The 13,441-nt window shown below is 40.1% G+C and overlaps 1 protein-coding gene across 6 annotated transcripts in view; it reads right to left on the reverse strand.

The window, feature by feature from the left end:
• The window catches only part of RALGAPA1 (Ral GTPase activating protein catalytic alpha subunit 1), a 647,855-nt gene extending 634,417 nt beyond the window's left edge, over positions 1 to 13,438 (reverse strand). For 3 of the 6 annotated variants that reach the window (XM_029598964.1, XM_029598965.1, XM_029598966.1), the window contains exon 1: positions 13,061 to 13,438. In XM_029598964.1, the coding sequence (XP_029454824.1) occupies positions 13,061 to 13,166 (106 nt within the window). In that variant the 5' untranslated portion in view covers positions 13,167 to 13,438. The remainder of the gene's footprint in view (positions 1 to 13,060) is intronic. The other 3 variants (XM_029598967.1, XM_029598968.1, XM_029598969.1) reach the window with 3 other exon arrangements.
• Between the last annotated feature and the right edge of the window lie 3 nt (positions 13,439 to 13,441).

Here is a 13,441-nt window from a genome sequence, read left to right on the forward strand (position 1 = left end):
AGATGAAATTCATGCTCAGAGAACAAATTTATGTCCAAGCGCTGTAAAGTCCTCATAATGCGGGGAAAATTCGTCAATCTTTTGCCAGCTCCCAGCAGAGATAAACTCAAAGCTATACTACTTAACAGGGACAAAGTAATGAAAGTAAGTTTCATTACTGAACAAATTACTGAGTCTAATCAGAGTAGTTAAATCACAAGCAGATTATGATAAATTGCAGGAAGACCTTGTGAGACTGGAAAATTGGGCATCCAAATAGCAGATGAAATTTAATGTGGATAAGTGCAAGGTGATGCATATAGGGAAAAATAACCCTTGCTGTAGTTACACGATGTTAGGTTCCATATTAGGAGCTACCACCAAAGAGATCTAGGCGTCAAAGTGGATAACACATTGAAATCATTGACTCAGTGTGCTGCGGCAGTCAAAAAAACAAACAATGTTGGGAATTATTAGAAAGGGAATGGTGAATAAAACGGAAAATGTCATAATGCCTCTTTATCGCTCCATGGTGAGACCGCACCTTGAATACTGTGTACAACTCTGGTCGCCGCATCTCAAAAAAGATATAATTGCGATGAAGAAGGTTCAGAGAAGGGCGACCAAAATGATAAAAGGAATGGAACAGCTCCCCTATGAGGAAAGGCTAAAGAGGTTAGGACTTTTCAGCTTGGAGAAGCGACGGCTGAGGGGGGATATGATAGAGGTGTTTAAAATCATGAGAGGTCTAGAACGGGTAGATGTGAATTATTTACTCTTTCAGATAATAGAAAGACTAGGGGGCACTCCATGAAGTTAGCATGTGGCACATTTAAAACTAATCAGAGAAAGTTCTTTTTCACTCAACGCACAATTAAACTCTGGAATTTGTTGCCAGGGGATGTGGTTAGTGCAGTTAGTGTAGCTGTGTTTAAAAAAAAAAGATTGGATAAGTTCTTGAGGAGAAGTCCATTACCTGCTATTAATTAAGTTGACTAAGAAAATAGCCACTGCTATTATTAGCAACAGTAACATGAAATAGACTTAGTTTTTGTGTACTTGCCAGGTTCTTATGGCCTGAATTGGCCACTGTTGGAAACAGGATGCAGGGCTTGATGGACCCTTGGTCTGACCCTGTATGGCATGTTCTTAATGAACAAATAACTTTTACTTATGTGATTTACTTGTTTGCCTATACCTCGCTTTTTATCTGGTATATCTATAAATGCCTATTTAGTTTTGCTATTGTTTATAAAACACACACAAGTATTTTGGAAAAATGTCACAGGCAATACATCAGAGGTTATAGCATGTGTGCATATAAGAAAATGTGTGTGCGAATACAAATATATATATATATATATATAAAATACAGACACACACATATGCTATAGCTTTTGACGTATTGCCTATAACATTTTTCCAGAATACTTTATTACAATACTGTTTTGTAAAGTAAGTTTTCCTACTGATCTCCTGTGTCCATGATTTACAATCATTACATTAGGCAGCACTGCTGTCCGATGCATTGACCAAGGAAACAGAACTTCCTTGCTCTTGGAGCATTAACAGCATCTAGGCTTGCTGCATCGCATACTCGGGGGCTCAGTGCATCAAGGATTTTGTAGCTTTGTACATTGACTATCAATGTTTTTTGCTTCCATGAAGCCCAATGAGTCAATAGCGCTGGTAATCGATGAATCAATGGAGGTGTGTGCATCTACTGCATCGATTAATGTTTTTTTGGCAAGGGGTACACCATCAGCTCTGCAGATCATTTCTTTTTTGTTTGTTTAGCTTTTGGCCTGCTGGACGCTGAGGATCCAGCCTGTTCTGCCATTGGGGCAGATTTCTTAGAGCAGTGTTCCCCAAACTTTTTTGCACCAGGGACCAGCTTCAAGCAAGACCATTTTTCCATGGCCCGGCGGGATGGGGGTGGGGTTATGGATGAAGTTGGATTTTAGTGCATATTTATTTAATTATGACATTTATAAATCCTGCACCTCCAGTTCTCTAACTTTGTGTATCCACTGAAATTCCCCCAAACAATGGAGCTTGGATGTTTCCCTTACAGCTCATCATACTAAAAGATATTTTCAAATTTTGGTGTCACCTCACAGTAACAGCAGCACAAACACCTTCCACTGCCAGACACATTGTGAACACACACACAAAACCCCACAAAAAAAAAAAAAAAAAAAAAAAAGGACACTCAAAATCTATACTGCAATCCCATCGTAACATAACAATAACACCACCAAGGACTTAAACAACAATAATCCTACCTGTGAAAAAGCAAGGGTAAATATTACACTGGGTCCTAGAATACCAATACACCACCTACTGAGGAAAAAAACAAACCCGATTGCTATAGATCCCTATACAGACATTACATGCTAGCAGAATCTCTCATCATGGTCACACACACAGAGCAGAGACAGACCCTCACCAAATACAGAATACAAAATAAAGGAGCACAAATTAGAAAAAACTGAAATGGAAACCCCAAGAAGCCAGACTCTTGTGTATTAACAATGGAAAAACAGAACCACCATTCCTCATAAAACAATAAAATCAAGAAACACAAAGCATCAGTTATAATAGTAAAACCATACTAATAAAAACATTTTAAAACTACTGATAAATAGAATTTCTATTAATTAAAATCAGATACATTTTTTACAATTTCCCAAACACCAATAAAATATTTCAGAACAGCACATATATCAGATAACACACAATAATTAAAACTAATAAGGATTTTTAAAAGCCCCTGCTGTCCATACATGGGAGCTCTTGATTTCCAGTCACCCTGATATTGTCGAGGATTAAGAGATTATCCTCTCTCTCTCACACAGACTCACATGTCCATTCTCTCTCACACACAGACTGTCACATACGTACACATTCATGCTCTTATACCCAATCATAACCTCTTGCTCTCACAGACACTGACACACTCTCAAGCTGTAAGATACTGTCTCCCCCTCCACCCCCCCCCCCCCCACACACACACACACACACACACACTCTTACTCCCCTGGATTTTCTCATACACACATACACACTCATGCTCTCACTGGCTTCCTTCACAACCTCAGAGCCTCTCTCATTCCTCTGCTGCCACTGTCACTGCTGCCGCGTGGCTATTGGGGAGGTGCTGATTGCTGCTACTGGCACTGAAGTCCTTGCAATTATCTTATTCCATTACCATTTGTTTTTCCAAATACAGTAACCTGAAAAAGTATTCAGCCCCCTAAAATGTCAGCAGATTTGTGTGGATTATAGATTACATTTACACAGATTGTTCTAGATAGTATATTTACTGCAAAGCAGTATACTTTCAAAGTACATTTTTAAAGTTGCAATTCATTATTTCTGTATTTTTTGTAAAATAAAATAAACTGAAAAATGTTGCTTGAATAAGTATTTAACCCCTGTGCTGTGGAAGCTCCAAGTTTACACTTTTATCTTAAAAAAAAAAAAAAAAAGACCCCCTAATTCCAGTACCACTGGTCAGACTGAATCTGAAAGAAAGCTGTAAAAATGAGCACCAAAGAGCATTCTAAGGAAATTAAAGATAAAGTTATAGACATGCCCAGATAGGAAAAGGCTACAAAATAATATCCAAATGCTTGGATATGCCAATGAGCACTGTTGGATCAATTGTGAGGAAAGGGAAGCTGCATCATACCACCCAGACACTGCCTAGACAAGGCCGAACCTCAAACTCGGCATCAGAGCAAGGAGCAGACTTGTGAAGGAAGCCACAGAGAGGTCAACAATTGCTTTTAAGGAGTTACAGAGTTCAGTAGCTGAGACTGGAGGTGTACCAGTCAACCATAACAACTGGCCTGTAAGGGAGGGTGGCTAGAAAGAAGCCATTACTGAAGAAAAACCACATCAGAACACATATGGAGTTTACCAGAAAGCATCAGAGTGACCCAGCTAAAATGTGGGATAAGGTTTTGTGGTCAGATTAAGACAAAAATAGAGCTTGTTGGCCAAAATTAAAAATGCTATGTGTGATGCAAACCTAACACTGCCCATTCCTCAAACACCATCCCAAATGTAAAGTATAGGGGTGGCTGCATCATGTTGTGGGGATGCTTTTCCTAGGGACTGAAGGACGGATGGATGGAGCAACATACAGGGAGATAGTGCAAGACAACCTGTTTCAGTCTGCTAAAAAACTAAAACTTGGGAGAAAGTTCACCTTTCAGCAGGACAATGATCCCAAGCACAAGGCCAAAGCAACACAGGAGTGATTAAACAACAAAAAGGTGAATGTTCTACAATGGCCAAGTCAAAGTCCAGATCTCAATCCAAACGAGAATCTGTGATACTATTTAAAAATTGCAGTCCATAAACATTACCCAACCAACCTGAATAACCAGAGGCAAATCTGCCGGGAAGAATGGACAAAAATCACTCCCAAACAGTGAATAAAGCTGGTAGAAGCTTACCCCCCAGAGGTGAGGAGGAAGCGATTGGAGTGCCAGGGGTCCCTCGGTTCCAGTGCTGAAAAAGCTGTAGAGGAAAGAACTGTACTCCTGGACGAGGAGCAACGAGGTCGGGACCCAGTGGGCGGCACCCCTAGTGACGTCATTCGGAGGCGTCCGGGGGACTCTATAAAAACTGATCCCCTGCGGCGCGCCCCTAGGTAAAGTTTTCATTTTTATTTTTTTTTTCTCTTTTAATATGGGTAGGAAGCGAAAATCGAAGAACTTTACCTCGTCTCCAGTTACCCCAACCTCGAGAAGGATAGGACCCATGGACTCCCATATAGTGCATATAGGTGAGTCCACTGTTAGGGACAGTTTAGAAAGTGGCTCCATGTTAGGAGTTACTTTAAGTCCCAGGTCCTCGCAACCCCCAGAGCAGCCAGGAGATGGTAAACAGGAAGCCAATGTTATTATAGACCCCCCAGTAACTTCTCCCCTTATTAGCATACAGGGGGAAAATGTGCTAGGGGGGAATATGATTTCTAGTAATAATATAAAGGATAATGTTATCACTACTAGTAAGACAATCCAATATCCAGCTGTGATTTTTTAATCTATTAGTGAAGAACCAGATATAGAAGTTGATCCAACTAATTTATCCTTAATAGATTTGTGGAAACTGAATGTCAGAATTGATAAAAAATTAACTAGTTCTATCTCTAAGATACACACTTTCTCTGTGGAAACCAGAGAGAAGTTTGTAGACTTGGATAGTAGAACTAAGAAAATTGAACAAGTAGTGACAAACTTAAATCCATTAGTTACAAATCTGCAGGCTTCAAATATATCCTTCATCAAGGATAATCTCATGCTGCATAACAGGATTGAATTGCTTGAAAATGAAACACGTTCATACAATCTTAGGTTGTTAAATTTTCCTTTTTCAAGGTTGATGTCGGCTTTTGAATTATACAAAAAAATATTCAGTTGAGATTTTATCCTTTGATACTGAGAAAATCCCTACGATCTCCAAGATATATTATTTACCTAGAAGGAAAATACTCTCTACTCAACCTGGGGATATAGATGTGATGGATAGTCCAGGAGTCTCTACTTTTTTAGAAGACTCGATGGACAATATATTATCCAAAGCGACTTTGCTTATACAATTTTCTTTAAAACAAGAGAAAGATCAATTTTTCTCTAAATACTTTTTAGTGAAAGACATGAATTTTTGTGGACAAAAATATAGGTCTTTCCTGACATGTCTCGGGTGACTCAGGCACGTAGAAAACAATTTCTAACTTATAAGCAATTAGCTCTGGATATAGGAGCAAGTTTTTTCCTAAAATTCTCATGTAAATGTTAGATAGTGGGGTAGATTTTCAAACAAGGCACGCTGGCGTACTTTTGTTGGTGCTCCAGGCACAAACAAAAGTACGCGGGATTTTAGTAGATACGCGCGGAGCCGCGCGTATCCACTAAAATCCTGGATCGGCGCGCGCAAGGCTATGAATTCTGTATAGCCGGCGCGCGCCGAGCCGCGCTGCCTACCCCCGTTCCCTCCAAGGCCGCTCCGAAATCGGAGCGGCCTTGGAGGGAATCCTCTAACGCCCTCCCCTCATCTTCCCCTCCCTTCCTCTATCTAACCCACTCGCCCGGCCCTGTCTACACCCCCCCCCCTTACCTTTCTCCAGGGATTTACGCCTCCCGGAGGGAGAAGTAAATCCCCGCGCGCCAGCGGGCCTCCTGCGCGCCGGGCCGCGACCTGGGGGCGGGTACGGAGGGCGCGGCCATGCCCCCGGACCGCCCCGGGCCGTAGCCACGCCCCGTACCCGCCCCCAAAACGCTGCCGACACGCCCGCCCCCGACACGCCCGCCCCCGACACGCCCCCCTCGGAGAACCCCGGGACTTACGCGAGTCCCGGGGCTCTGCGCGCGCCGGTAGGCCTATGTAAAATAGGCTCACCGGCGCGCAGGGCCCTGCTCGCCTAAATCCGCCCGGTTTTGGGCGGATTTAGGCGAGCAGGGCTCTGAAAATCCGCCCCAGTATTTCAAAATAACAAAATTGTATTTACTGATCCTTTACATTTGGAACGTTTCTTAAGGGATAAAACTCCGCCTACAAACTGAAGTGCTGTTTTTTCTGTTGGGGTTGTTCTAGATAATATGGGCATGTCCAATTTGTTTCCCTCTCACCTCCTAGACGTGGGCTAGATATCCAGCAAATATTATTTGATAAATCGTTATATTGATGTATTTTATTTTTTGGATTTCTTTATTGTTTCATTGTAAACGATATAATAATTAATAAAAGTTTAAATTTAAAGAAACAACAAAAACAACTTACCCCAGACTTAAAAACTGTTATTGCAGCAAAAAGTGGTTATAGAATGAACTAGTCTGAAGCATTTTTCAGAAATAATGAATTGTGACTTTGAAAATTCACTTAAGAGCATACTGGTTTGCAATAAACACACTGCCTGGAACAATCTGTGCAAGTGTCATTTGTAATCCACACAAATCTGCTGACTTTTTGGGGGGTTGAATACGTTTGCAAGCCACTGTATATTCTTGTAATTTTGGGGCCCCAGTACAAATATTCCCTCTAACACCTTCTTGACAGGCCTGATACTGAAGCTGTGGTCCGCTCAACTGTACGGGTGATACTAGTTGAACACTAGCTGGAAAAAACAACAGTTGCTCTCATTAGAAAAGCACTGTATAATCGCAGTATAGCAAGTGCATGTATATATGCACCGTTTTAATTAAAATATTTTGATACTAAGTTATTTTACTCCAGTAAAATACTTCTGAGTTCCTGGGGGCAACCTAGATAGCAACTGCACCAAATTAGTTTATGCTTATTGTATGCAATTGGTCCATATTGGCAACAATATAGCAAACATCAAACCAATCAGGTTCCATTCTAAGGCAACTTGTTACACTGTTCGGGGGACTTGCAGAGAAGCAGCTTTAAAAACCTTTTAAAAAAAAAAAGTCTCGACACTGCCAACATCTTTAATTGACAAATGAAGTATAAGTACTTGCTGTGTGAACAGTTGAATAACTGCAGAGCATTCTAACTTTGTACAAATGCATGAAGGTTACACATTACAAGACCTAGAGAGACTGGCAACACGGCTCAGCTCTATCCGCTGCACATTTTAACATCATTATTGCGCCTATTTGTAAGCTACTAGCTAGGCTGTGTAGAATAGCAGAGATATGTAGATGACATCCAGTGTTTGTGCCACTTACATTCTCTTGAGCTTCTACATCTGAACATAACATAAGAATATAAGATATGCCATACTGGGTCTGACCAAGGGTCCATCAAACCCAGTACCCTGTTTCCAACAGTGGCCAAGCCAAGTCACAAGTACCTGGCAAGTTCCCAATCATTAAACAGATTGCAAGGTACTAATGCTGGAAACAAGCAGTGGCTATTCCTTATTGATTAATAGCAGTTTATAGACTTGTCCCTCAGGAACTTAGCCAAACCTTTTTTAAACCCAGCTACACTAATTGCCTTAATCACATTCTCTGGCAATGATTTTCAGAAATTGTGCATTCAGTGAAAACGAATTTCTTCAATTTGTTTTAAATGTGCTACTTGCTAACTTAATGGAGTGTCCCCTAATCTATTATCTGAAAGAGTAAATAACCAATTCACATTTACCCATTCAAGTTCTGTCATGATTTTGTACACCTCCATCATATTCCCCCCCCCCCCCCCCCCCCCCCCCACCCCTGCCATCTCTTCTCTAAGCTGAACAGCCTTAATCTCTTTAGCCTTTCCTCATGGGGAGCCATTCCATGTCCTTTATCATTTTGTTCACCATTTTCTGTACTTTCTCCAGAGCAACTATATCTTTTTGGCGACCAGAATTGCACACAGTATTCAAGATGTACTCTCACCATGAAGAGATACAGAGGTATTATGACATCCACCATTTTATTTGCCTTTCCTTTCCTAATAATTCCTAACATTGTTTGTTTTTTTGACTGCCACAGCACACTGAGTCGACACCTAGATCTCTTTCCTGAGTGGTAGCTCCTAATATGGAACCTAACATCGTGTAACTACAGCAAGGATTATTTTTCCCTATATGCATCACCTTGCAATTGTCCACATTAAATTTAATCTGCCATTTGGAAGCCCGATCTTCCAGCCTCACAAGGTCCTCCTGCAATTTATCACAATCTGCTTATGATTTAACTGTTCTAAATAACTGCGTCATCTACAAATTACTCGTCATACCCATTTCCAGATAATTTATAAATATATTAAAAAGCACTGGTCTAAGAACAGCTCCCCGAGGCACTCCACTGTTTTTTCCACTGCGAAAACAGACTATTTAATCCTACTCTCTGTTTTCTGGCTTTTAACCAGTTTGCAATCCACAAAAGGAAATCTCCTCTTATTCCATGACTTTTTAGTTTTCTTAGAAACATCTCCATCTCATGAGGGACCTTATCAAACACCTTCTGAAAATCCAAATACACCACATCTACCAGTTCCCCTTTATCCTCATGCTTATTCATCCCTTAAAAAAAAAAGGTACATTTGTGAGGCAAGACTTCCCTTGGGTAAATCCATGATGGCCATGTCCCATTAGATCATATATGTTCTGTGATTTTATTCTTTATAACAGTTTCCACGATTTTTCCCGGCACTAAAGTCAGGCTCACCAGTCTACAGTTTCCCAGATCACCTTTGGAGCCCATTTTATATATCGAGGTTACCTTCCAGTCTTCAGATACAACGGATGATTTTAATGATAGGTTACAAATTACTTGTAATAGGTCTGAAGTTTCAATTTTGAGTTCTTTCAGAACCATGGGATATATACCATCCGGTCCAGGTGATTTGCTACTCTTCAGTTGGTCAATCTGGCCTACTACATCTTCCAGATTTACTGTGATTCGGGTCAGTTCATCTGAATCTCTGGAACAGGTATTTCCCTAACATTCTCCTCAGTAAACACCAAAACAAAGAATTCATTTAGTCTTTCTGCGATGGCCTCATCTTCCTTAAGTGCCCCTTTAACCCCTTAATCATTTAACGGTCCAACCGACTCCCTCGCGGGTTTTCTACTTCAGATATATTTTTAAAAGGTTTTAAGAGTTTTTGCCTCTATGGCCAACTTAATTTCAAATTCTCTTTTAGCCTGTTTTATGTTTTACATTTAACTTGCCAATATTTATTTTTTTATTTTCTTTTATCACCGCATGCCTTTGGACTCTAAAAAGCTCCACTTAGCATGTGCCATTATAAACAGAATAAAAATATTCAAATAAAATAAATAAAAGCTGGATGTCACATAATTTAGCCCATAGTTTGTAGAAAACGAAGATTATGGTATTGCAAAGGCCTTCTAAGATCTCTGTAAATTTCCTTGTATTTGATAACACTCAAGACTCCTGTTGTGACCAATGCTAAAAGTCTAGGCGTGCTCTTAGACCAACTTGCTGAAGTATCAACAAATTAGGGTCATGGTGAAATCAGACTTAACATACTGTGTTTACTATGCCCTTTAAAGTTTCTTCTTGATGCTACAAGTTTTCACCCTATTGTTCAAGCAATTAATTTTTACCTAGTTTGGACTATTATAACTCACTGTATGTGGGGTCTCCTACCAAGACTTGAGAAGCACTTAAGACATGTGGGAGCATTCTGTAGCATCTGATTTCTGGGCAGGGTAAACATGGTTACATTAACCCTGTCCTAATGAGACTACACTGGCTTCCTCTTGCTTTGAGGCTCCAGTATAAGATTGGCATTTTACTCAAACATAACAAGTATAAACCCTATGTATCAAAAACTACTGTGACAATTAAACTGCTGCTGGTGTTCAGTATGAAAACTATGTTTTTATAAATGTGTTTATATTTTCCAGTGCTTTACACAGCATGCATCTTTCAATACCTAGAGAACACTTCCTAAATTCCTACTTCTTTCCAATTTATTTAGTGTGAAACCACTTATAGTGAACGAACAACCAAAGGCTGATCTAATGTAGAAATAATGAATTTTCACATTAGCTTCCAAAATAATATAATTTACAAGGCCATTACTGTGAGATTGAAGCTCATGAGATAATTTTCCAGGTAGCAAATATATTTGCAATATTTTTCTCACATTTCAAAACAAAAAGGAAAGCTGGCTTCTATAATGCAGCTAGCTGATTTTCAATTAAAAGCAGACCTCTTCTTTTGGGAAGACTCCACCCCTTCACTCAGGCATCCAATTCTAGGACACATTTGTAACCAGCAACATTATTTTTCTGTTTATTCATTTGAAACCTTCTAAAACCCTCCTAAATGACAAATCTTATGGTTAATCACAAAATCTTTCTTCTGAAGTGAATCAAAACTGACTTGCATTTTTAAATTGTATTCCACATCAAGTAAAATTTCTAAAACCATCAATAACTCCTTATCAGTATCAGCAGCATATTCTTCCCAACTCCCTGGGACCAGGGAAATTGTGTGTGAAAATGAAAATGTCAGTCACCTTCCACCCTGATCCTAATGGACCTATTACACTTACTGATTTTTTTTAAATCAAAATGTTCGTCTACATTTTTGAGACTTTTAACTAATGTGTAATTGAAACAGACAGACAGGAATGGTGGAGATTAAACTGTTCCCAAAACATTTTTAAAAACTGACCATTAAAAAAAGAAACAACTAGAGTTTTAAATTAACCAACTTTCTTCCACTCTGGCCAGTACTGAAGTCCTTTAATACAGAAGGCTCAATATTAATACTGAAAATTACAAATAGGAGACTCACTGAACTTAATGGGACTACAAGCTAAAGAGAGAATCTCTCTCAAGAATTTCAAAATACTTCATTTTCTGTTTCCTTGTTTTGTTTCTACCAGCAATTTAATATATATGTATATCAAAGCAGACTGATCAATATTATTCACATTATGTTACTGGTTTCTGTTCTGGGTTGCACTGGTAAACACTCAGCACTATCATGCCTTTGCAACTCAATATTGCAACGGTTTTCAACAATAAACTATTTGTGTCTTCACTGCATTGCTCAAATAATCACTTGACTATTACTTATTGTCTTTTGAGGGCCTTATCATTTATATCCCCTATTAGTTTTATACAGATTAATAGGGCAATTAATTCAGATGCCATCCATCCAACAAAAGCTACAAGTAGCAATTAAATCACCAGATTTTAGATGACCATCATCAATACACAGCTACCAAATTTCTATAGGATTTTACAACTTGCAAATTCCAAAAATAAACAGAACAGCATACAGGAGAAAAAACACAACTCATTATAGTAACATAATAAATATAAGCACAAAAAGACCAAAGTGGTCCATTCAGTCTGCCCAGCAAGTTGGTTTTTTGTTTTAGTTAACTGCTGCTCTATGCTGGCTACCCCATGCCTTCTGTTAAGGCCACTAACTGCCACTCCATGCAGATTTCCCCTTTTCCTCATTTATTTATTTAAAATTCAATGTGTTAGTTTATTTAAACAAGTATTGCCGACACAAAGAAGTGGCATGATAGAGAAGTATGTTGACATTCCAAATGACTACACAAAGTTCTCCATCAAAACTGAGTAGCCACTAATTTCATTCTTCATTCATATAGCTGGAATCCTTAAGCTGCTGGGTAACAGAGGCAGTACTCTGTGACTGCAGTAGTCCCTTCTGCTTTGGGGGAAACCGTTTTCTTAATGTTTTTTGAATCTAACTCTCAATCACTCATGAAAGCAACTTGGGGTCTGCTGTCTACTAGAGCAACAATTTCCATCTAAGAACTTCTTAGAATAATTTTTCCCCCACATAAAAACATGTCATGAATGTACACAATATATTACCTTTCAATAGCATTACTGAAAGAAAAAGAAAATGGGGGGGGGGGGGTGAGGAAGAAACAGTGTTTGACTATAATCCAGTACATTATTGATTTAATCTCTTTTGATCACTGTAGAACTCATAATTGGAGCACAATAAAGAGAAGGGAAACATTCCAAGTATTTAAAAATGTGCGTGATACTAACGTGTCACAAATCTCATTTATAACTCATTTTTCGTAACTAAAACCACATAATCACGTGCAATGGGATTTAGTTAGAGACTAATATGAAAGCACTTTGAAACCTAAGACAAAACTGAGTTTGCCTCGCAGCTCTGATACTCTGCGAATAAAACTATAGGTTTAAAACCGCTTCCAAAGTGTGGTCTGACATTCCACCCCCCTCACTTTATTTATTTTTTTTTTTTTAATTCCCTTAGTTTCCTCGCTGAGTGCCTCTGACTGAAGTTTGTTTTGTTTTTTTTTTAATTCCCCCACCGTTTGGGAGCTTTTACAGGGCACTGCTCAACCTGTGCCTGGCGGAAATGTAGGGCCCCCAGCCTGCGCTGCTCGCACACTCACAACGCCAGCCCGAGGAGAGCTCAGCCCGGCGCCGACCTGTCACAGCTTTCTTGTAGGCAAACTTCCCCTAAACCGTCTGGCACTTTCGACCCCTTTGCTAGAAATAAAAAAATCTGCACATTGCTGGTAGACCAGTCACTTTTTCTTTCGGCCCAGATTGCTAAAGTCTAGTTGACAGGGCTGTGCAGCGCATATGGCAGACGTTCCCCCTCACCTATGACAATCCGGAGGTGCTTGAGGCGTGTCAGGACATCTTTCTTGGTGTCTAGCACTTTCTGCGTGGATTTCTTGACATCTCCATGAGTCTTTTTGGAAAACATCCCGCTCCCGGACGCTTCCACCCAAATCCCTACTCCGCCCCCAACTTGCGGCTCCCGAGTTGGGCTCCGCCGCTAGTCCCGCTTCATTGCCAGAGGAGCTCGGGGGAAGTCTGTGCAACCCTACATAGTAAACAAGGGAAGGCCGATGGACTTCTCCTCGCCGCAAATCGAACCCAACCAGGAGGCGAGCAGCCCTTCCAGGTCCCCGGAGCCGCCGCCGCCGCTGCAGCGAAGAAAAGAAGGGAAGCTCAGCCAGACACCTCAAACATGGCGGC

Source organism: Rhinatrema bivittatum, chromosome 4, assembly GCF_901001135.1.
Source record: "Rhinatrema bivittatum chromosome 4, aRhiBiv1.1, whole genome shotgun sequence".
Lineage (NCBI taxonomy): Eukaryota > Metazoa > Chordata > Amphibia > Gymnophiona > Rhinatrematidae > Rhinatrema > Rhinatrema bivittatum.